Source organism: Nannobrachium achirus (genome assembly GCF_963921795.1).
Source record: "Nannobrachium achirus genome assembly, chromosome: 19".
Lineage (NCBI taxonomy): Eukaryota > Metazoa > Chordata > Actinopteri > Myctophiformes > Myctophidae > Nannobrachium > Nannobrachium achirus.
In genome coordinates, this window is record NC_137826.1 from 19,198,786 (window position 1) to 19,223,510 (window position 24,725).

The 24,725-nt window shown below is 42.0% G+C and overlaps 2 protein-coding genes across 2 annotated transcripts in view; both read right to left on the minus strand.

Annotated features, from left to right (window-relative positions):
- slc7a1a (solute carrier family 7 member 1a) overlaps nucleotides 1-4,446 on the minus strand; it is a 37,895-nt gene extending 33,449 nt beyond the window's left edge. Inside the window, exon 1 of the mRNA XM_080748378.1 lies at nucleotides 4,296-4,446. The gene's annotated coding sequence lies outside the window, so the exon portion shown is untranslated. The remainder of the gene's footprint in view (nucleotides 1-4,295) is intronic.
- Nucleotides 4,447-7,308: 2,862 nt separating this feature from the next.
- paxbp1 (PAX3 and PAX7 binding protein 1) lies at nucleotides 7,309-24,244 on the minus strand. Its single transcript, XM_080748608.1, has 18 exons — nucleotides 23,788-24,244; nucleotides 22,357-22,479; nucleotides 19,501-19,719; nucleotides 17,724-17,948; nucleotides 17,193-17,293; nucleotides 16,577-16,806; nucleotides 15,661-15,850; nucleotides 14,099-14,222; nucleotides 13,262-13,364; nucleotides 12,964-13,079; nucleotides 12,116-12,315; nucleotides 11,590-11,737; nucleotides 11,003-11,124; nucleotides 10,649-10,725; nucleotides 10,319-10,385; nucleotides 9,843-9,989; nucleotides 9,277-9,431; nucleotides 7,309-8,326 (listed from the first exon to the last, which is right to left on the minus strand). The coding sequence occupies exons 1-18, from the start codon at nucleotides 24,107-24,109 to the stop codon at nucleotides 8,209-8,211; spliced, it is 2,787 nt and encodes a 928-aa protein (XP_080604734.1). The 5' UTR covers nucleotides 24,110-24,244; the 3' UTR covers nucleotides 7,309-8,208.
- Nucleotides 24,245-24,725: the final 481 nt, after the last annotated feature.

Below are 24,725 nucleotides of genomic sequence, written 5' to 3' on the forward strand. Positions count from 1 at the left end.
TTTATACCTACGATCTTCATTAATTTACCTCACAATGCAGCACACAAGCTAACATGAACATAAAAAGTGGTGAAGTTTACAATAAGAACAGTGCCTTAAAGGTGATTATTCTAAGCATCTTTTTTTTGAGTGAGTAGGCCTACTACAGTCGCTGCATTGAACCTTTCATTCTGATGTCGATTCCACTGAATAAAAGAAATGTATTGCCCACACGCCCACACGTCTATCTGTATGTTTGGTTCTTCTGCATGACCGGCGTGTCTCTGTGCCAGCTTCACATTTATGAGAATGGTGATGTGACCTTCCCACAGCAAAAGCAGCTGTTGTTTTAACAAGTCTACTCACCCACACATATTGGAAAATGAGCAAAACATATCCACAGATTCCACACTATACCCACTGAGAATGCCGGGTGATCATTTTTCTTAACCCTTCTCCAATGCTATGGTCTATAAAAGCTTAAAACTAAATTCTAAGCAACTGTTTACAAACAGCCAAAACAGTCTGATCATGAAGCCAGCCAAAACTCAAGATATCTGCTATCTTTTTTTGCATTACAAAGAGAAGGAGTTGGAGCTACTGCCTGGAAATTCACTTAACCACATGAACCCTATCATCCCTGTACTGGGGAGTGAATGTTCCCTGAAAATAGTGGCTCTACAGAGCTTGTCTTGTAGATTGGCTATTTTCAGCGAAGACATTTGAGTAAAACAATGAGTGTGTTGGCTTACAGCCACGCCACTAAATATCTGTTTCAAATTCACTTCCGTAAACAAACCAATGTCATGACACTGTTATTATCATCACACCGTAATAAGCCCCCACATGAGACACTAATCTATTTACTGCAACCACAGTCGCTTCCTCAGTGTGAAACTTCACATCGTACCAACCGCAACCGGTTCAGACTGAACCAACAAGCCAAAAGGTCACAATGAACCCGGCCACCACAGTCAAAAGAAATGAAGTCCATGTTGCCTAATGCCTATATTCGTGTTCACTGAAGGGCATCGCCGGAATACTATGTGCAGGATTATAACACAGTCATGTCTGGTTCCTAGACATCTGACATTTCAGTCTGGAGGAGGAATCTAGAAAAATGAAACCCGGACACAAAGCCAAACCATCTCTGATTGAACCTGGAATGTTTCCACATGGACCGTCCAATGCATACATGGGCTCCGTGTGTATACAATAATACAGACTGCTACATCCCTACATCACTGGTTCTGTGGCCAGCTGTTGGGAAAGCACTAGTATTTATAATGGCAGTGACCCACATTCAGGACAGCTAAACTTAGGCCTGCTAGAAATACATAGGAGCCTGCGTTTCATGCTAGGTCTGCAGTGTTCCTTATGATACGTCAAGAAGATGCACAAGTCACTGTTTACCCTGGTGTTATTCTTGCAACATAGTCATTCTCCAAAATAGTTTAAGTTATTTTTTGTACTCATGTAATCATATAACTGAGTAATATCTGATACCGCCCCTGATCACCAGGTGAGGCTGGTCAATCAACTTATCCACACCTTTGTTAATATAATATAGTTCCAATAACTTGTCAAGAGCATTTAATTTTTTTTTAAACTTTACCTCATTTCACTAACATTTTAAGGTCTAAATTAATCGCATTGATTAACTGTATAATTGTTAAACTAATAAATGCCAGGGGAATCATTAGTTGCACTACCAGGGTGGTCTATAATCCATTTCGTAATACTCAAACGTATGACTCTCCAATGTCCCTGCCCCATCATGGGTTTCTCCCATAAAGCCAATGACCACATTAGTTGGGTCATTAAGTCTGAGTTTAGATACGGTCGGTCAGAGTTGGGCGTTTCTCTGGGCAAATGTTTACTCCTCCAAGTTTTTTGTGTCAGGGCAACATTGCGGATATTATCTGAGGTGACGGACAGTCTTTTGTATGTCCCAATGTGTGTTTGTAGGGGTGTGACTGTTTGGTGAAAATTCCAAGTTTGTCGCCAACACTGACTTGACTTCAAACCAGAGGTCACAAAACAGGACATTGTTGTCAAAAATAACACTTCCCCTGACCCTGACAATCTTTACAACTCTGCTTATTATTTCTACAATCAAGCAGAGACACGCACGCACACACACACACACACACGCGCGCACGCACGCTCGTGCACACACACACACACACACACACACACACACACACACACACACACACACACACACACACACACACACACACACAATGGTTTAATATATTCTACTTTTTTTGCTAATTTTAAACTTTCTTTCACTGTCTATTTATTGCCCAGCTGCTTCTACAACAGCAGAATGTTACATTATGTCCGCTGGCCCAGACCTCACCTCCACTCTCTTCTGCACACAAATACTCTATTTTGGGCTGTATCTCAAGGCTGCTCACGGAGGCTGTGTCTTGATCCTCCTGGCATTATTTCAGGTTGCCTGCATGTGGTTCAAGGATAGGAGGTCCATCTCAGGTGGACAGGATGTCTGTGTGTAGCCTCCTGTGAGCCTCAGCCCTCCATCTCCTCTGTACCAGTGTTTCTCAACCCCCAAAATAATCATATTTTAACTGGGACCTAATGGGTGAATGTAATGCACAATCGTTGTAAAGCTCATTGGATAAAGGTGCTATATAAATACACCATATACATACGGGTACATTTAATATGCATGGTCTTGGCTTTGTGGCTGATGCAAAAGTATTGTTCCATACACCTGTTAAGCAAACACTGTGATGATGACATCACAGTCAGTATGACTTGGATTAGACCAGTGGTTCTCAAAGTGGGGTCGTACAGGCTCTAATGCATGAGAAATTCAGAATACTTTTCAAGAATTTAACACAAATCTTCTTTATAGGCCCCCACACAAAATGTTAATCTATACATACATGTATGTATTGTATTGATGCATCATACAATCTTGACTTGAAAATGTTTGAGAACCACTGACAGGTCATGGTCCACCAAGGTATAATTTCATCCCCTCCTCCTAATCCCTAACTGAATTTTCTGTGAGATGAAATAGGTCTAATTATGATTCATGTTTGATTGATTAATTGAGATTAGATGTTTATTGACAATGCACATTATGTACAGTGCAAAAATACCCTAACAACATAGTAACATTTACACACCATCATCATTATCATTACTAGCCTACTGTACATTTTCTGCACATAACGTGAGATTAACCACCCTAACTTGAGCCCTAAAAGCCTTCTCTTTTAAGCCAACAAATAAAAAGTCCATCCCCATAATCTGAAACCCTCATTCTTTAATTCACCAAGGCTTCCAAAAGCCTATACTATGTGCATTTACCTATGATAAGACTGTGTCAACATAAGTTTCAATTATTGGTAACACTGCCACCCTGTAATGTTTACAAACTCCTTCTGTGAGGTCCACAACTTGGTCATTCATGGTCTGCCATCATGCTCAATACTATAGGCTGGGTTGACGCAAGTAAACCTTTTGACCCCAAAATACTAGGAAGCCCGAGCACAGGAGGCTGGAAGTGTGGGGGTCCTGTTCTGTGACAGCCCATTGACTATTATATGTATGCAATTCCAAACCACCATGCCACTTACATCTTATATTAACTATATTTCTACCAGACAAAATTATATCCAGAATGGAGAAATGCCACATCAAGCTTCATGTGAACCAATGGTTAACAACACAACTCTGAACTCCGCATAATATCTTGGTATTTATTACCAAGATATTATGCGGAGTTCAGAGTTGTGTTGTTAACAGACTAGAAGCTGCGAACTGTCCAGTTTCCTTAATTCGTGGTCTTCTTCGGAACACATTTGCGACACAATTATGTGTGGAAAAAGTACAATGACGCTATTTTTAAACGTTAATACCACATTATTACTTAACCCCGTGTGAATGAGAGCCTATACGTGTACAATATTACATTTGGGACGGAGGCTGGCTGACAGGGGAGGGAGTAGCTAAAATGGGAGTTCTGTCCCGTCTCTCTACAGTACACACTACAGTCTACAGCGAGAGGCATGTGCTTCCCTGCAATGTGATTGTGAGCGTTCACAAACTTCACACACAAGCAGCACTTCATTCCAGGCAACGGAAGGCTAAAACATTTCCCCAGCGCGTAATTTACGCATGTCTCAACTTCTCATGGAGCGTTGTTAAACATTATAGTGACAACCAGGACATCTTGTATATATAACGTTCGAACATTATTGCACGAAGAACATGTGCAGTTTAATTCCCAGGAAATGTAACAACAGTAGAAAGTTACAGTAGTAAAGAAGCCAACCTACCTTCTGAAGTCTTTGTGGGCGCATGAAGCGGGGATCCTGGATATAATAAAGTGCCCCACAGAGTTGACTAATGCTAACGTTAATATCGCTATACTTGACAGGACAAGTTGTGAGCTGCAGGAAGCCACGTTGGGCAGTGTGGCTTTCTTTAAACGCGTGGCTGCATTTAGGTGCCCCTGCCCCGAGAGTGGTTGCTCTTTTGCGCGTTTTGTGGAGGAGGGGACATTAGACACACACCGCCCCGCCCGCTTTACTACTATTTAAGTGGAGTGAAGTACAGCATGGCCTGCACAGCAGGTCGCCCGTTCATGCAGTTCCACTCTGTGGTGGAAAAAGTACAAAAATGTTGTACTCAAGTTAAAGTATCAATTATACTGCAGAGTAGAAAGAATTCAAAATTTACTTGAGTAGAAGCAGGCCTACTAAAAAGGATTGTCATCAAAATGTAGGCTATTTAAAGTACTCGTTGTGCATAAAAATCTTTTGAAAATAGCAGATCTACCAGCTATTTTCAAATGGCCAAAATGTATGAAGGGCTGAAGTGGTTAATGTATGTTTTGTAGTAATAAACACAATCTATAAAGTAATTATTAACTAACGTTTTCAAATAATTGTAGTGGAGTTCACTGGTCGAAAGACTGGTCGCCCCATCTGGGCGGTATGGTGTAAAATTTGTTAAAAAATTCTACAAAAAACTGGGCGTCAGAAAAGACAGCTTTAAACTTTCCACAGTGACAACTGATGAGGTGTTTAAAAAATTGAGCGCCCTACCTCAACACAAGGCCACTGGCCTTGATAAAATCCCAGCTAGATTTCTCAGAGATTCAGCCGCCACCATTGCTCCAATCATTACCCACATAATTAACCTTTCCATCGAACAGGGTCATGTCCCCCAGGACTTCAAACTAGCAAAAGTAACCCCCCTGCACAAAAAAGGTAGCAAACTAGACCCTGGACACTACCGCCCCGTTTCCATTCTTAGCTCCATATCCAAAGTCATGGAGAAAATAGTCTACGAACAGATTGCAAGATATCTCGATGAGAATAATCTGATTTACGAGTTCCAATCTGGATTCAGAAAATCCCATTCCACTGACACATGCCTTCTCTATTTGACTGACCAAATCAAACGCGAAGCGGACCAGGGCAAATATAGCGGCATGGTCATGATGGACCTCCAGAAGGCATTTGACACCGTGGATCATGCTATTCTGATTGAGAAACTAAAAGCCATCGGTCTTGACAGCGCAGCAGTGAGCTGGATGCAATCTTACCTGGTGGGGAGGGAACAGGTGGTGGAGATTAACGGTACCCTGTCCCCCCCCCTCCCAGTAAGCTGTGGTGTTCCTCAAGGTAGCATACTGGGACCTCTGTTGTTCCTAATATACGTGAACGACATGGCATCTGCTTGCGACTGCAACCTGTTCCTGTTCGCGGATGACTCGGCTCTCCTAGTCTCGGGCAAGGACCACTTGCAGGTTGAAAAGACACTTAACTCTGAACTGAGTAAGATCTGCACATGGCTTAACGACAACAAATTGTCAATTCACCTGGGAAAAACCGAGTCCATCCTCTTTGGATCAAATCATAACCTCAAAAAGGTAGATGACTTCACAATCAAAGTGGGTGACAAGGTCATAACACGAAAAAACGAAATCTCTTACTTAGGATGTATCCTTGAAGCTAATCTTTCCAGCGAAAAGATGACTTCTAAAGTAATAAAAAAAATCAACCAACGAACTCGTTTCCTACAGAGGATCGCCCCAATGGTCAACTTCAACACACTGAAGACCATAGCTGGTGCAATAATCCAGCCCCTCTTTGACTACGGAGTCCACGTATGGTATCGTGACGCCCCACAAGCCCTAAAAACTAAACTCCAAACAGCCCAAAATAAACTAATTAGGGTCCTGCTTAACCTTCCCTATCAGACTCACCTCACCGCTACTCACCAGTTAAAAGTGGGGTGGCTCAGAGTAGATGACAGAGTACAGCAACTTGCAATGGGCCTGGTGTACAAGATACACTACACCACTATGATACCCAAATACCTGTCAAAATACTTTATAAACGTTAAGGATGTCCATAATTACAACACCAGAGGCAGTGCCACAGATCACGTTCAACCCAGAGTCAACTCAAAGGGTCAAACTCGTTCTTCTGCTATACCACAAAAATGTGGAATGCCTTACCGAAGGCCATAAAGGAGTGTGGATCACTAGCATCCTTTAAAATTGCCCTGAAAAACCACTTACAGGCAGCAGCCGTTCGCAACTGGTAAAAACCTAGCCCAACCCTCCCCTCCCCTGCCCCTTCCTTGTATATACTTACTGTTTGTTTAGACTTACTGTTTTCTTTTTTTTTTTCCTTTTCTTTATATCTACTGCATAGTACTGTGTTCTATTTGTCTGTCATTCAATGTTATATGAGATACTTAAATGGTTTCCTGTTGAAATAAGCTTAGTCTTTTCATGGATCTCCTTTTAGTAGACCTTGTACCAGTGAACTGTACCGTCATGAATCTGTACATTTTCCTATGCAAACTTCTAATAAAGCCTTCAATCAATCAATCAATCAGTAAAAGTACAATATTTGCCCTCTGAGGTGTAGTGGAGTAGAAGTAAAAGTACTGGAAATTGGAAATAGTCAACAAATACATCAAAATTGTAGTTAAGTTATGTAAATCTACTTAGTTAATTTACACCTTTTTCACTAAAATGTGGACAACAAAATGCAAGCCCTCGAGAAACGACACTAACACCATGTTAAAACACTGGTGTAAAAAATGTCTTCAAGTGGAGCAGCTCCATTGATAAAATAGTAAATGGACTGGAAATCATTTGTTTGGGCAAATGCAGCCACGTTCAAAGTTATGAACAGTTCAAAAGCAGTGAACATAATGTGATTTTATTTCCCACATAAAGGGGTTGCTGGTCTAAAGTCCTCCTCAAACACAAAATGGAACCCTCAAATTCCAATTTAATAACAGTCTTTCAGAACCATATTTTATTGACAGGCAAATCATATTTAAAACAAAAGGTAAGACAATTTAAAAAAATCCAAAGTTCCTCAGACCAATAGGGTCATCATCACGAGTTCAAACATGGGTGAAAGTGGAGCCAGAGGCAGTGGCCAGGAGCATGATACAGAGTGCCAACCACACTGCATTAACACTGTTCCTCCTTAACCATCATGATGAGCCCATCTTCATGCTTTGCCAGTGAGGGAAATAATTAACCCCTTAATTCAACTGCTCTTTTTGGCACGGAGAAAACAGGAGTGAATGGTAGCGGGGAGAAGGAAGATAGCATCTCTTTTCTTAAAATGTTCCGACAGATAGTCCTGTTGGGAGTGTGGTATAAACTTGCAGGGTGTGATAGCATCAGACAGAAGCAGGCAGTGTCATCCCACATGCTAGTATGTAGGAGAGGCTAGCCACGACACGGTAGGACCACACGGCACAATCCCCCTTTAAGACCATGTACACTATTCACATTATTTACATCAAGCCTCGTTTCGGTCCAGTTAGGACCCAATTCTCCCAGTCCCAAACAAGGCAGTTTTTTTGCATCACTCGTGTACGTTGATTTTAGAACAGAAACTCTGCTCATGAGCGATGTTGTGGCGCTGTGCGTCTCAGCAGCATGCGCTGTGGCCGGCAGAGAGCTGTGGTCTGCTGGTCAAGCGGTACAAACAAGACTGTATCTGCAGTTTGAAATCCCATGTTGTTGTCACACTTCAAAATGTCCACAGGACTTACAGATTGTGGCTTTATTAGCCACGTAACGGTTTTCAGAGACCTTATTCAACAAAGTTGAAAAAAAGAAGAGAAAAATAAGGAAAAAAAGCATTTCCGTGTTGTCCGATGCTGTGTGACTGATACAAGTTCACATGATGTTGTCTGGTCCTTCCATCACTTGGCGTCCAAGAGGGGCTTGATTTCTTTGATGCCATGCTCTGTTGCCACGGTGATGATGTGGTCCAGGGCGTGCATGTGACTCAGCAGTTTCACCACCTCTTTGATCTGCTCCCTGTCAACACAGAGGATAAGGTGATGATGACTTACAGTATAGTACACGTCAAAGGCAATCATATTTAACAAATACAGTATATCTGTTTACAGATTGTTTTGAGTGGGCATATTGCAATTATTCTACTGATTACAGACACCAATTAAAACAAAGTGCGTTTTTCTTTGCCCATCATTCAGGCATGTAGCTGACAAATAATCAAATTCCAATTCAAGTTTATTCAACCCGTTCTGCCCCCTGTATGAATCCTGCTTGCATTATGTTGTTCAGATACAGCTAAACAACATCATCACCCCCCCTACTAGTTGTAGAAAGAACCCACACTTGAACTCATTTAAACACCCCAATATTCAAAGCTTTAGGATTCAGGTCAAGAAGTGATCAAGTGAGTGTTATCCATCTCAACAGGCCTATTAAGCCCATAACATAACTAATGTGTCAGCCTATGGGGCTGTTAACTCTGACATAATTTTGTAGGCAGAGGAGAACTTTTGGGGCCAAAAGGCCCCAGCGCCCGTGAATCTTTTTGCTATTTTTACTATTTACTAATTTTTCTTCTCTTTGTTGTTGAAAGGAAAGTGGTAGAATTATACTTTAGTCGTTATTTTTGTCTCGGATCTGTTGAAATAGCGAGGGACAGATATTGACAATAAATCTGCTTGGAGGTCTGACTACAAAATGTGTCATGGCTTAAAAGCCCCATTGCCAATTTATAACTTTTGTTACAACAAATCTTGCATGCACCACTAGAGGGCAATAGAACCTAAATTCTTTGACTTGCAAAACACAAATGACTTTAAAGCAGCAATTATCAAACTATAGGCAGAGTGGCCTACTGTATACACAGTATACTGTAGTGGTCCCCAACTCCCTGACTCAATCAATCCAGGTGTGAACCACTGCTATAACCCCCCACCTCTCCCCTCCCCAACAACAGGAAAACCACTGACTTGGCTGCGCGTCGCTCAATGTCAGAGCCTCCTAGACTGCAGCGGTACATGCAGCTGGCCAGGTGGGTCAGGTAGCGACAGAACGGCTCAAGCTGGGGCAACGTCTGCTGGCCCTTCAGCCCTGAGAACCAGTGTACTGGGAAACACTCCACCACCTGCAGGACCACAGGAGGACAAGAGTGGGCAGTTGAAGGAGAGATAGAATACTTCACGCACATTTATTTCATTGCACTTTTTATTGTCTTATGGTATGCGTGTGCCTCATGGAGTTCCTGCTGTTATTACAGTAAATATTTTAATATATACATTTTTCTGCCTTTATAGTGGAGAGTGGAGATGGACAGGAAACAGGGAAAAAGAGAGGCGAGAGTCATGCAGTAAAGATCGCCAGGAACGGACTCAAACCACAATGCACTGTCAGACTACTTTAGCCTAGGTGATCGGATTGTGAGTAATTGATGACAATTTGCTACAATTAATTGAGTGTACAAGTGGCAGATATGCACGTGTGTGTGTGTGTGTGTGTGTGTGTGTGTGTGTGTGTGTGTGTGTGCGCGTCCTTGTACCTGCTGGCACTTGTGTACAGTGTCGTCTGTAGCGTCAGTGGTTTGCAGTGCAGAGAGGATGTATCTGTTTAGAGAGGTGTCCAGAGCCAGCTCCCTCAGAGTGGAAGTGGACAGAATGCCCTCCCATTGCAAGATGTTAGCCAGGAGCTGTGCACAGAGACGGCAACGTTCAGAACACAAAGCATGCTGAGCTGCATTCCATGGATTCAACAATAGCTTCATGAGGGATCATATTTTATTTCTGTGACTTAAGATCATGATCACATGGTATAGAGCACAAACATTGTTTATTTTGTTATAGACCTTATATCATCTGCGAATATCAGCGCCATAAGCTGAATATAACTACAGTATGCATCGCGGTGTCATCAAGTAATATGCTGGCAGCCATTTTGCAGTAATTAGTCCTTAAAAAAGCTCATTACGATCTTGGTTCAAATGATAAAACAGACTGGCTTTTGATTCACATTTCTTACCTTGACACATGACCAGAACTGCCTCTGGTAGAATAGGTATGGGCCGCCATTCTTGTTCTCCAACACGCTGTGGAAAATAAAATCACACAGGGTCACAAAGTGCCTGCTATTCAGCTGGGAGGTCGCAAGATGTTATACCTAATTTATTTAAATATACTGTATCTATTTTTAGGCAGTATTTGTTTTATTTAGAGAGGAAACTGAATAAACAGTAAGGGGTAAGATTGGTCTTAATACAACCTTGACGACTACAAGGTCAACGCACAATCAGGTCATCTACAGGTGAGCCCGCCCCATTAACACATTATTTGAGTGGACTGGATAGCTTACTTTTTGGGGTAGAGTGGTAGGAAGACATCTTCATCAAGCGACCGCCTGATTCGCAAGACCACCATCTTCAGAAACTCCTGTCAAGGAAAAACAAACATCCCAATGAACTCAATGTGATGTACTCTATCTTGTCATGGGGCAACCAAAAGACTGCTCTGGCTATGATCTGTTTTATATTCTTTAATTTGGTTGGAGAACCTTGTAGTATTTTATTACTCAATATATCAAATGCTCATCTTTTTTCAAAATTCTCTTAAATTCTTTCCATCAATTCACCTGTTTAAATATATCAACACTAGTCTAATACCTTTATATAATTATTAGCATGCCAGGCCAGCAGTAGCTGTTCAGTACCTGTGTGTAGCGGTTGTCCCCGTGCATCACTGTGGGGTAGCCCTTCATCAGTCTGTGGATGAAGGCCACCAGCCTGGCTGTCTGACTGCTGGACAGAGGGTCCCAGACCTGCTCTGCCAACACTGAAAAGACCAAAAGAAGAGTTTCATTTCCATTACATACGGTCTCTAGTTTTATCACAATACCATCCACATTAAAAGTTGCTTAACTTTAATCAAACATGAGGAAGAAACTTTTTTTTTGTACCCATTTCCAAAAATTGCCTTTTAGTTGTGACAGAATGGTAAAATAAATAAAACAAATATTTGAAACAACTCTAAGTCTAAATTGTGTCAAATTTAACACAACTGTGTTCCTGATTTGCTGCTTACAGAATGAGAACGCTCTTCCATGTTAAATTCGGTTTTGCAATTATGTCTTCACACATATTTTTTAACCAAGTTTATGTTATGTTTTAGAAATGGACGGTGAACATATCCATTTAGAGAATACATCCATACCTGTGTGTTCAAGGCCTGAAAGCTAATGTTTAGAAATTGTGCTGTATATGAAACAATATATAATTTGTTTAGTGTGTGTTTCTTTACCTGCCAGTTTAGAGAGGATGACCTTCTCCACCATGGCAGGCAGCAGGTTGATGTCCACCTCCCCCTTCTGCAATCTGCTGGGCTCCTCGCAGCCATAGAACAGCAGCGACTCAAACCACAACATGTACTCAAAGTTTGCACACTTCGCCTGGCCAGGGACAAACAAGGAGGTTATTTAAAAAGGGAAAGTAATGAAAATAAAATGCTATAATCAGAAAGGTGATTATCCAACAGATATTGCTACTTTGCCATTAATTCTTATATCAGCATCAGTTTCATTTGTGACTGAAGAACAAAATTATGATTACGAATACAATCAACACACTGTGGCCAAGCAAAACCCCAGTTTTAACCAATTCCTAAGTAAATGCCTGACTTTTATTATATATTGTATGTTATATGTTGTATCTAAGCTATATTCCGATATGAAATTGTTAGCAAATGGAAACTTAAAATGTTTACTTTTATCTGCGAATACTAATATTAAGTAGATACAACAAGGTACAACCCTAGTCAATATACACACCTCAAGAGGGCTCCATGTGATGAGCTGCAGGCGGACTAAAGGGTTAAAGAGTTTGGGCAAGCACAAGCCGATGTAAGCGTCTCTGTAGCAGTCTGAAAACGATTTCCTCCACACCTCGAAACGAGACTTAATGCAGTCAAGAGAATGGAAATCCTCCAATACATCCTCAAACACCTTCTTACTCTCCCGGATGATGCGATCTGGATGAAGGAGGAGAGTTTAAAAGTCTTATTATACAGTACATGCATGACATCACAGCTGTTCAACACAAAAATAATAGGCAGATTTCGGTTTCACAGCAAGAGATTTAAATAAGTCTAAGTCTAGAAGGTTTTTGCGAAATGTTGGCAAATAACAGACACAAAGGCAAGAATAAACAGGTATGTGTCTGATCCATAGACTGTAAAAATAAATATGGACAGTGCCATTGGTTTCTACAGATTTCATATCCGCCATCTATCTATATCCGGTTGATATAATGCAAATAGAAATGAATGCTATTAGCTGAAACCGCAGCGAGGGCGGGTCTTCACTCGGTAGAACCAGTAAAAACATCTATATAATTAAAATGTCAATTAGTGGAACTGTAATTTATAAACGCATATCATGATGATTTCAAAAGGATTTTAAACTAGCAATTGAAAACAAAGTGTTGAAAAGGTTTACTCCCGGGTAATAAAATCAAGTGTAAAGTTTGCCCCAAACCTCATTGAGTTCTATTGAGATTATAATGTATTGAAAAACTGTAGAAGGTGAATTAGCGGAACAGGAGGCTGAACGAGAACCCGGAAATGAGCTTCAATTCCTGCGAACAGGATTTGCCCCTTGGTCTGATCCCCATGGCTCACCTGTCTCCATGTTGAAGCTGGTGATGTCAGTGGTGGTCTCTTCATCGTCAGACGAGAGACCCTCCTTGTGCTCGGCTATCTTTGTGCTCTGCTCTCTGGCCTGACGCCTCCGAGTTCTGGAGTAAATGGCACAAAACGGGGTTGGTTAAGTGGTCAAGTAAATGGAGTGCCAATGAAAAAGCAAACAGCATTAATCTAAATATCATGAACAAGTACCCAGCATAAATCCGGATAACATAATTAGAATCTAAACAAAGGAGTAACCGTACTGACAAAAACTATTTTTGAAATGACATACCGTCGCGCCTCTCGTTCAGCTATCCTCCTCTGGCGCCCATGCTCCTGGTAAGCATTGCGGTCTCGACCGAACGAGTCCATGTTTGGAGCCATGACAGCCTTACCTGGAAGAGACAGATTATGTTAGAATCAGGACCAAATACTGCAACCACATAATGTTTTATTGGACTTTTTCTTCTTTATTATTATGTTTTTCTCTTTAATTTTACTAGCTTTCCAACACTTTAAATAGAGCTTCCACCAATGTGCAGCACACACACTGGTCATTTAAAAAAACAAATATAGGCTAGTAATGAATGCTTGTTCAACCCACCACAAACACAAATTACATTAAAATACAGACCTAAAAACACACCTTTCAAATACACCCGCCTGCAATAAGTCCATATAGGCTTTGGCACACCCACTTAGAATTACAGTATTTCAGATGTCATTTGTTTTTAAGCCACTTACCTTGCTCTTGGCTTGCTACACCTTACAGTGCAATGTGACAGTGATGTCACTAAAACATCATTACTTAGTGAACGATCAATCGCCACCAGAATGAACTGAGAATACTGTGCCTTGAACAGAGTCTGTGACTCAGCCACAAGGAAAGTAAATAGGGGAGGCACACGCACGCACGCACACACACACACACACACACACACACACTATCTCTCGCACATACACTTGGAATCAGCCCTCAACCAAGCTTATCACACTCATGGGGGAAAGATGAGAGGAATAGCGAGCAGTGAATGGGTCTCTCTCTCTCTCTCTCTCTCTCCCACACAGACACACACAGAATCAACGAGGCCGTTCAAATAAATAATAAAAACCTTCAAGATGGACTGACTTGAAAGGCTTGCAAACTCCGCCGATTCATCTTTAATATCATCCTGTCTTCTCTGGACCAGTCGGGAGGCCCGTTGCCTTAGTAACTGGTGCATGGCGGCTTCCAGCTCCAGCACAGCGGGTACCTGAAAGATATGATGCCTTCTGTGAACTCTGACCCCAACAGGAGGTGGGGCGCCGAGTCACAGGGACGTCCCATTTGGTTGAGGGCATGAGAACGATGTGATGGATAAGGTGGGGGTCAGAAATATATAATGGGCAAAAACACGCACTGAAATCTCAAAATGCCCCCATTGACTGCCTCCTAGGCCGTGGGTGCTCAGCTACAGTCAATACTTAGTATTAAAAAACACCAGATAATTGAAAATAGCGGCACTCCAAAAGATATGCCTTCATGAAGGAATTATGCCCTGATGAAGGCTCTAGCCCAAACAACATCCATCACAAAGCTCTTCATTTCAACCAACAAAGACACTCCGTTGACTACAATATGCAGTTCTGCTCTGTTGTACTGTGGATGGGAATCAAATGGACATTGGTGAGGTAAAAGCCATGCAAGCCTGCGGTCACTCCACTCCTTGTGCAGTTGCCACTTAGCCACTGTGGGAGTTAAGAGAACAAACTAAGTGAACCTGTTAGTTTCATTATCAATTACTTTTATAATAAAAGCACTAAAACAGGCACATCATATTGTCGACAATGGTCAGGGATTCCACCAGACCAGTTTGGTCTACGTGCACCACAGAGACTGAATTGGTCGGCACCGAGAGTCCGAGACCAAACTTTAAAATAAGAACGTAATTGACCTGCAATATTCATTGACCTGTAATAGTCACTGAATATTTTATCGCTATTTAGATATTTGGCACAACTATTGAGCCATCTATACTGTACATCCCCCTCCAGTAGCATCTAAACTACATTTTCCTGCAGGGAAGCTTTACTACAAGTCCTCATAGAAAATAATTTCAAATAAATATACTGTATATAACCCACATTGAACACACCCTTTTTTGTCAAGTTACTTTTTAGACTTCCAAGCTTATTCTTGAGGGATGCAACTACGAGACATATCTATTGGAATCTTTGAATAACATTGCATCAATCCGCCTTTTTCTCTCTTATATAATGAACGACTGACACAAATAGCTTAAAGGGATAGGCTTCTGAATTAGCTTAATCATCTGCTGATCTGTCTGATTCGTGACAGACTGAGAATAAAGATGTTCATTATAAAAATGTGTTTTGGCTGGTCAAATACTGGAAGCATAATTTATTAGAATTTCTTGGCAGACTTTCAGCAGACCTAGTGCAACTTGTACAATTAATGGTTCTGAGAAATTATATCGAAGTCAAGAGATGTGGGGCATGGCATCTTTCAGAAACTCTTTTCAGCACAGATGCAAAAATCGCTTTGAATGGACCAAATGTACTCTTAGCTCTCCGCATAATCAGATCAGGTTTCCTTAGAAAAATCCTATACTATCCCTTTAAAGTCATGGTCATAAATCATTAGACACAAAATAAAAAATAAAAAAACACAACAGCTCATTTCTCCCTTACCTTTTCACCCAAACACTCAAGCAAGTCTCCAACATACCCTCGCATCTCTTGCAAGAATTTATATTGCTCTGCATTGTCATTGGACGAACCCTCCAGACGCAGTATGGCACTTCCAGAGGAGGATAGCTCTTCCTGGATCTGCTCATAGCGCTTGGTGTTAGCCTCGTGACCTGCGCGCATCTGGCTGAGCCTACAGACAACACGGCACACAGGAAATAAAGGCTGTGAGTGAGCTGGATGGGGGTGTGGGATTCAGAGTGTCATCTCCATTATTGATCTCTAAATGAGTGAGTATGGTGTGGTCTGGCTTGTTGTGCCCATTTTGGTGGTGGAGCTATAATAGGAAGCTGAAAACACACCTACAGTAAGACTTAACAGAATGGGTACAGTAATCATAGTGATGCATCAAAGAGAGTACTTAGTAAATAAAGAATAGACTCCAATAAAAACTCCCAAACGTATTGTGGGAAAATCAAGTTCCAGCGTTTGCAATATATAATGTGTGGTATTCTTTTGGTTTAGTTGACTTCTTCAGCGCTGATTGAGAAAAAAAAAAAAAAAACTAAAACAGAAAACACACGTCTGTAACAAACCGTTATTGAAGCCTGGTTCCAGAATCTGCAGGTAGCTGTGCTGGACTGGTATGGGTCTAATGATGTGTGGTGACGAGCGTGGAGGCTCGAAACAACACTACGTCTCACAATAAATCTGACACACTTTGTTTCTCTTAATCGTTTTGTCCAGCACCAGTCGTTTAACTTTGCAGTGTGAGTGTTCTCTCCATTTTTAGCCGTGTGGGACTTCACACAGGAACTCAGCACATTTAACAGGCAGCAGCAGCAGTTGGTGCTGAGGGACTGACAGTAGTAGTAGTAGTAGTAGTAGAGGTTATGGCGAGAGTTGCTGCTCTACCTACCTGTCCCTCAGGCGTTTCTTTACCAGATCAGAAGAGACAGGGGTCAGGTCAATGCTAGGAGCACTGTAGGGCACGCTCTGGCCATTGTCTGTCTGGCCCAGAGGCTTAGTGCTGCCCTGCGGAGCCGGGTAGGTGTAAGGCATACTGTAAGAGGCTCCATAGGGCTGGCTCTCGTAGCTGTTCTGGTAGTACACAGTGCTTTCCTCTGGCTGGCTGCTCGGGACTTGGACCTGGTAGAGACCCACCACACGGCAAAATCAAACCGAATGTTCTCTGTCGATAGTTGATGTATAGAAATGTCATATCATGATACCACCTACTATGGGAAAATGACTCCTTCACGGATAGTTATTATTAACCATTTGAAACGTTTCACTTGGAAATATTTAGGTTCGTGAATCCAAAACAATAGGACCACTTAGCTGCCATATTATAGCACTTATTTAATTCAGATAATAAAGTTAACTCTTATTTAAATAGCGACACTCAATTCTCCCTGTTGTTTTGTACAATACTGTGCAAAGTTTCTGAAAAAAGCTCTTTAATTGTGTCTTGGTCAATAACATCAACGCTATGCAAGAACAATGATAGTAGGAGAGTGATCAGCGTGGCTCACCTGGGGGATGCTGATTCCCTTCCTGATCTGCTCTTGTTCCCAGCGGCTCATCTCTTCACCGTGACCCGCATCCAACGCCTCGTCATCACTGCCCTCGATACCTGAAAACACAAAAGAAAAACGCAACCCTGTACACATGCTCATGCTGTGCCAACTGCCAAAGGCATAGGCTGCACAATAATGGTAATAATAGAGAGAAGTTTTGTCTTCTCACTTCTTCACAGGTAATACTACTAATGAAGGCTCTGTTCTATTCTGGTCAAACAGAGTCAGGGTACACCAGTGGGTCTCAAAGTGTGGTCCTGGCCTCCAGTTCCTGGGGGGGGGGGGGGGGGGGGGTTCCAAATGACCCCTTAAAATGTGTGGAACTCTCTTGTACACTCTCAGAGTTCTTGAAATATAAGGTTTGAGAACCACTTGTAACACCTTTGAAGGAAGTGAGAAGAGACCAAACTTCTCTCCAATATGGCTGCTGTGCATATATAGCCTATTGAACCAAAGAGGAAACCAATGATGCTTTTCAACACCAACCAATCTCCTCAGCGATCTTCTGCCGCTGGCTCTTGTTCTTGACCCCGCTGAAGCTGATCCTCTTCTCGTCCTCGTCTTCGTCGTCACTGGCGTCCTGCTCGTCCTCCCGCATCAAGCGCTTCTTAGGAGCGTCCGTCTCCACCAAGGGGGCGTCGCCCCCCAGCTCCCTGGCCAACTGCCGGCGCTTCCTAGCGGCGTGGATGAAGGCTGCGTCAGGGATCTCCCCTGGAAGCACGAGAGAAACATTTTATCTGTTCATTCAGAAATTATCCACAAAGGCAGAGGTTTTTTCTTTTTGTATTTTGGGGGATTTTTGCCTGACTAGAAGTTTGCGGCCCTTCGGGCCGCAAAAGTCTAGAGTTCAGGCCGCTGCGCGGCCTTCACCGCCATGTTGCGGCAGTGTGGTGTGTGTAATGGCCAAATATGGGTAATTCTTTTTTTGAGAAAAAAAAGTTTTTTGAGAAAAAAAAGTTTTTTGAGAAAAAAAAGTTTTTTGAGAAAAAAAATTTTTTTGAAAAAAAAAAAAAATTGAAAAAAAAAAAGGTTTTGGGGAAAAAAATGCTTGCGCACACACACACGCACGCACGCACGCACGCACACACACACACACACCCCCCTCTGTTGTAATTCGATACTCTACTCTGCTCAGCTCCTCTCCCCCCTCCCTCCCCCTCCCTCCCTCTGTAACTTGATACCCTGATGATCATTTTGACGTTTCAGCACTGGCCAGAATGTTCAGAATACTATGTCAGGACTGGCTGCTCTGCGTGAGGCGAGATGTTGTTAAATTGAAATAAATGCGGTTCAAAGAGTGGCATGTTTAAAATGTGGACAGTTGTAAATTTTCACGTTTGTTCGACGTGGTGGCTATGTTTGTGAGAGGTGTTTGTGAGAATATGTAGCTAAACATTCTGGTTTAGGTTTGCCACCAATTGCTCCAGTATAGATGCTTGATGGAGTAACAGGCATTAGGAGCCTAGATGCCCGGACAACTAGGCAGGCCCAGGCCTTGCTATCACTTATTGTTTAAGTTAAATACATAAATAATAATCATTTGTTTTCCCTGTACACCAAATCTCTTTGTTGAAAATAGCTCATCTGCAAGCTCTACATGTTGAGCTTGGAAATATGACATGGAAATGCCAAACGAAAATGGGACTAAACAAAACTAAAATCAATAAGCTACATTGATCGGTTATTGCACAGGTGTACATAGGAAGTGTACATATAAGTGCAATTGCTTTGCTGTGCATTCTATTATGCTCCTAATCCTGCACATTCCCATTGCTAATGCTGCCATCTTGTTTACTTATTTTAGTTTATTTCATCCAGTACTGTTCAGATTATTCTTGCATACTGCTTTGCTGATGTTGCAGTATGACAAATAAACCCCTACTTGGTTCTTTTTGATTCTTGTAGATGTGCCATTTTCACATAATATTAGCATATTTTCACAGTATCACCTAGGATATTATTATTGAAATTAGTTTAATCGGTAAATGTCAAATTAAAGGGAAAAAAATAATATATATATATATATATATATATATATATATATATATATATATATATATGTGTGTGTGTGTGTGTGTGTGTGTGTGTGTGTGTGTGTGTGTGTGTGTGTGTGTGTGTGTGTGTGTGTGTGTGTGTGTGTGTGTGTGTGTGTGTATATAAGTGTTTTGTGTCCTGCGGTTAACGGCACCCTTGTTGACGCCAAACACATGATAAGCTTACAACAAGCTGATGAATGAGCTCATGTGTTGTGTGCATGTCTTACCAGGTCTAAGGGTGCTTAGGGAGGACAGTGTGTTAAAGGAACCAGCAACAGGCTTAGCCTTGGAGGTCTGACTGAGAGCCTGGCCCTGAGTCTGACTCCTTGGTGCCTCCGCCAGCTCATCGACACTGTCCACCTCCATCGCCTCCTCGCCGTGCTCACTGCCCGTCCTGCTGCTGGGCTCTTCTTTGACTTTGACCACTGGAAGGTGGGGTGCAGCATCTGGACGAACGGAACACACACAGAGTCAATAGACAGGTTAACCCGTTTAGGCCTAGAATTATTGACCAGAGAAAAATAGCAGATATACAAGCTCACAGCCGCGCTGCGAGCTTGTAGATCTGCTATTTTTGAAAAAGTCGTGAAAATGTGTGCAAATCTTTGAATATGTGTATTTTCAAAGCGAACGTTTGTAACTCAAATTTTGCTTCTGGGTGGTCCCTGGAACTAAATATTTTGAGATGGGGGTCCATGGCCAAATAAACATCATTTTGGGGGTCCTTCACATGAAAATGTTTGAGAACCACTGACATAGTAGTCTCTCAAGAACAGACTAACTGAGCTCCATTTAAGTGAAAAGGACCTTTTCTTTGACGATGGCTGGCCAGACTGCTGACATATAAACATAGGTTTTTCAAAAGATCTTAGAAGGATTCAAAAGACACTTATAGAATCAGGTCAAAATTCAAATTTTCACGATTTTTCAAAAATAGCAGATCTACAAGCTCGCAGCGCGGCACTCGGTGACGCGCTGTGAGCTTGTATATCTGCTATTTTTCAATAGTTAAAGCATAAAATAATGATACACAATATAGTGTACCCGTTCTGAATGGGTTTTAAAAACTACTAAGGATGCTACAGTTAAGCTTATTTTATACTTTTTTGTTGCTTGTTTTTTAATAACGCAGTCATGGACCAAAAAGTAGAGCAGGTGTGCTTCTTCTGCTTGTCTCTTTTGCTGTGGATGCTCAGGTACAGTAAATATACTAGTATTAAAAAAAACACCAGATAAGAGGAAATACCAGATCTCCAAAATATAAGCCTTCATCAAAATATTATGCTCTGATGAAGGCTCTAGCCCAAACTACGTTAGCAGCCTGATGTACCTGTAATTCGTTTTTTTTTTTATTATATAGTTGTAATTATTGTTCTTGGTGTGGACACAGCCCTTAACACTTAACGCTTCCAGTGCCAGCCCCTAGAGGGCACCAAAGAATGCCAGACTTTCTCCCATAGGGGACTGCATTAGCATCCGGGGGCTCACGTTGCAGTGACGCGCGTGCTCACGTTCGTGCACGTCATGGAAAGGTCCCGGATGATAATGCTAACAGAATAGCTATTCCCATTTTGTCATTTTAAATATCTTTTATCGGCAATTTCGCCGTAAATAAACCTCGCGCCACATCCCTAAAAACACAATCCAGAGATATGGGCCTCCAAAGATGTGGTTTTTCATTGGATTCGGCGGCGATTCGCGGCGCTGTTCGCGGCTAACGGCCGGCATGGTTCCCCCCGGATTTGGAACACCGGATTTTAAATTTAGGCTCAGGCTTCAGAAGGCCTCGGATCATTTTATTCATTTCATTAAAAAAGCCGAACATGTTCGGGATAGGCACACTGGACTACGTTCCGGAAGCGGTGCTGAACATTTGGTGAACATTGGGGGGCTCAAAAATGTATTTTAACCCATTTTTAATGGAATATATCGTCGGACCATGTAGAAATGGCTAGCGTAGGACGAGCCAGGACCACCCACGACTCTACAAGCAGCTCAGGGTAAGTCAATTAATAAAAAAAGAAATTGTATTGGATTGAAATAAAGCCGAACATGTTCGGGATAGGCACAGAATGAGTTAATTAGACATTGGTTCAAATGTCATGTCATCATGGTGGAGGAGCCGTATTTTCATACACATACATCTATCATGAATGTTGGAGAACGACCTTCCACACCAAAGGCCTACGGAAAATACAGCGAATATTCTGGCACAAAACCATCTCTAATCAACACCTCCTTAGCCTATGTAAACAAGAAAACATGGCTACCATCCTTATGAGAAGGCGGCAGAAATGGATTGGGCATGTATTATCCGTAGAAAGCAGGACATCGCCCAAACTGCCTTCACTCAAACCAGACGGTAAGCGTAAAAGAGGCCAACCCAAGAACATCTGGTGTAGGACAGTGGAGGGAGAGCTGAAAACCCTGTAACACACCTGGGGTTCTGTCAAGACACTGACTGGCCCAGAACAGACAGGAGTGGAAATCCTTTGTTGCTGCCCAACATGCTACTAGCCGGCATAAAGGGCACTGCGATCCATCATGAAGTTACAGACTCCCGCACAAAACGGTTCACCTTAACATTTCTGTGGGCCCATCGCTTTATCACCTCACACATGCCTACATTGACAGAAGTATAATAAATGGGCACAAACGGGCTCACCGACAGTCCATTGCAGCTCCCCTTTATAACCCTGGAAGAGTGAAAACGTCTTCAAAATAAAAGTCCTCTTACAGGCATTATTATTTAGTTGAACTGATTAAGTTTTTCATTTATTTTTATTTTAGTTTTATTTATTGGTTGTGTATTTTGTCATTTGGTATGTGATATGGACCTTGAGTCTGACATAAAGACTGAATTGAATACTAGCTTTGACAGTGTGATAAAACCAGTCCCAGAAACGGATACACATGTGAAGGAACCGTTTCCGGATCCTCAATGTTGGATTCGGTTTCTCCCGATTACGGATCCCAACCCTAGTAGTGGACACCACCCTATAAGCAGTGTTGCCATATCCACTTATTATAAGCGACTTTCGGCTTGTAAATAATGCTGAGCCGAGCGAGGTCAGTGGACTCACCCGAGTTGGCTTCTTGTTTGACATGGCCAGTCTTCTCCAAGTCTTCCTTGTACTCTTTCTTAAGCTGTTTTACAATCTTCTTGCTGTGGTAGGACTTCTTCACTCTGAACACCTCCGGCTCATCTGAATACAGGACAGACTTGTCAGTGGGTGCAAGCCAGGGAGTGAAATGAGTTACCGTGTGTAATGAGATTGGTGACTAACTAGATATCAATATCTTATTTAGGAACTAGCACCTTTAATATGCGAGTTAAAAGCTTTAATCTCCTTTTATTGTATTGAATAAAAAGGATATCATAACATAAAGCACATAGAGGAAATAATAGATTGTTTAAACAGCATACAATATATATATTATATAATATGCATAGACTGTGCTGTGAATATAACATAACTAAGATATACACGACTACTACACTGTGACATGGTAGTAGGCAGCCTTGAACCAAGAAAGATGTATTTTATAGCTTTTGACAAAAGTCAGACTCGATAAAATAAATGTATGATATCTATGGTCTTGAGCCAAGAAGGCTAATGTTGTATATGTGTCAGTGAGTGACGCAATATTAGCTAAGCATGTAGCTGCATAGCTACAACACAGCTTAACGGGGATCAACAACCTAACACGTAACTTAAGTAACGTTATTATCATCTCATTACCATGTGGTGGAAAAGGTAGTACCCTTTCCACCACATGGTGGTACTCAAATGTTTTACTCAAGTAAAAATGTCAAAGTAGAAATACTCAGTTACAAATAATAGGCCAATAATTCAAAATGTAGTAAAAGACTTTTACTAAAAGTAGCCTATTAGTAAAAAATTGACTTAAAAGTACCAAAAGTAAAAGTACTCGTTATGCAGAATGTCCCGTTCCAAGTTTTCAAATGTATACAAATCTTTTATAAATAGCAGACCTACAAGCATCACATCCATTGTGATCTTGAAGATTGGTTATTTTCAAATAGCCGAAATCTATAGGAGTCGGACTGAAGTGTTTAATGTATGTTTCGTAATAATAATCAACCCACAAAGTAACTAGTAACTAGAGTTTTCAAATAATTGAGTACAAGTAAAAGTGCAATTGCCTCTGAGCTGTAGTGTAGTAAAGAAAATAAACGTACGTATATGGAAATTGGAAAATACTCAAGTCACTATGTAAACGTACTTAGACCTTAGTTACTTTACACCCAGAGGCGTCAATTGGGTATGGCAAGCCATGGCAGCAGCTGCCATACCTTGCAACCTTGGCTACAGGGGTAAATAATAAAATGTACTGTAATCGTGCCTGTTGCTAAGGTATGGCAACATGACTGGTGTCTTGGGCGCGTGTGCAAGACACCAGTCATGTTGCCATACCTTAACCTTTTCTGAACTGACGCCACTGTTTACACCACTGCGCATTAGTTATTACTTTACGCCGGTTAACGTTACCTTCCTCCTCGGCGAAGCTCAGCAGAGCCTTCGGTGCTATTCCTACTTGCGTGACCGCCGCGGCGCTCGCAGCCTCCCGGCTCTTCTTGTCCTTCTTGACGGCTCTGAACGTAACGAGACTCTGGTTCTGGACGCCGTTGTTGTGGTTGCCGGCTGCTCCCAGGCCCAGGGCAGCAGCAGCAGCAGCCTGGCTCTGGGTCTCCATGAAGGGGATCTCCTCCACGGGGCCGCCGGGCCCGAACAGACCCTGTCCCTGCTCATGTTCGTCCTCGTCGGACTCGTTCCTCCTGCGGAGGTTCACTCTTTTGGCCCTTTTAAACATGTTTGTTTATTTGTTTTGCTTCTTTGCAAAGCGCGTTGCGTTTAAAAAGACCCCCCTAAATAACAAGACAAGTCAGAATAAATGGGGTTTGTGTTATAGCCGCGCTGAGTAGCCTCTGCTTTCACAGGCAGCCATTTTCCGTCAACTGCTGCCCGGACTGCGTTGCCAGGTAGCAGGTTTTGTGGGAGAAATAAGCAACCAGGTCTAGGAAAACAAGCCCAGAAGAAGCAACTAGGGCACTACTACTAAACCAGCCTCTTCCTGAAATTCTGATTCGATTGTGAGCAAACTAGAGGTTCGCGGCCCATCTAGAGTCCACGCCCGCTTCTTTACTAAAAAACTATTTTTTTCAAAAAAAAAAAGTTTATTGAAAAAAAAAAAAGTAAAAAAAAAAAATAAAAAGTAAAAAAAAAAATATATATATATGTTTTGGGGGGGGAACTATTGTGGCGGAACTATTGTGGCGGAACTATTGTGGCGCAGCGCACGTTTCCGGTCGGACATATTTGACCGCCGGACGCACTTCCGGTTAAGAACTCCGTGTGCCACGTGATCAGTCCTAGCCAAGTGGTGTATACGGATGTTACTGCGATTGAGGTGAAAGAGAAAAGTGGAA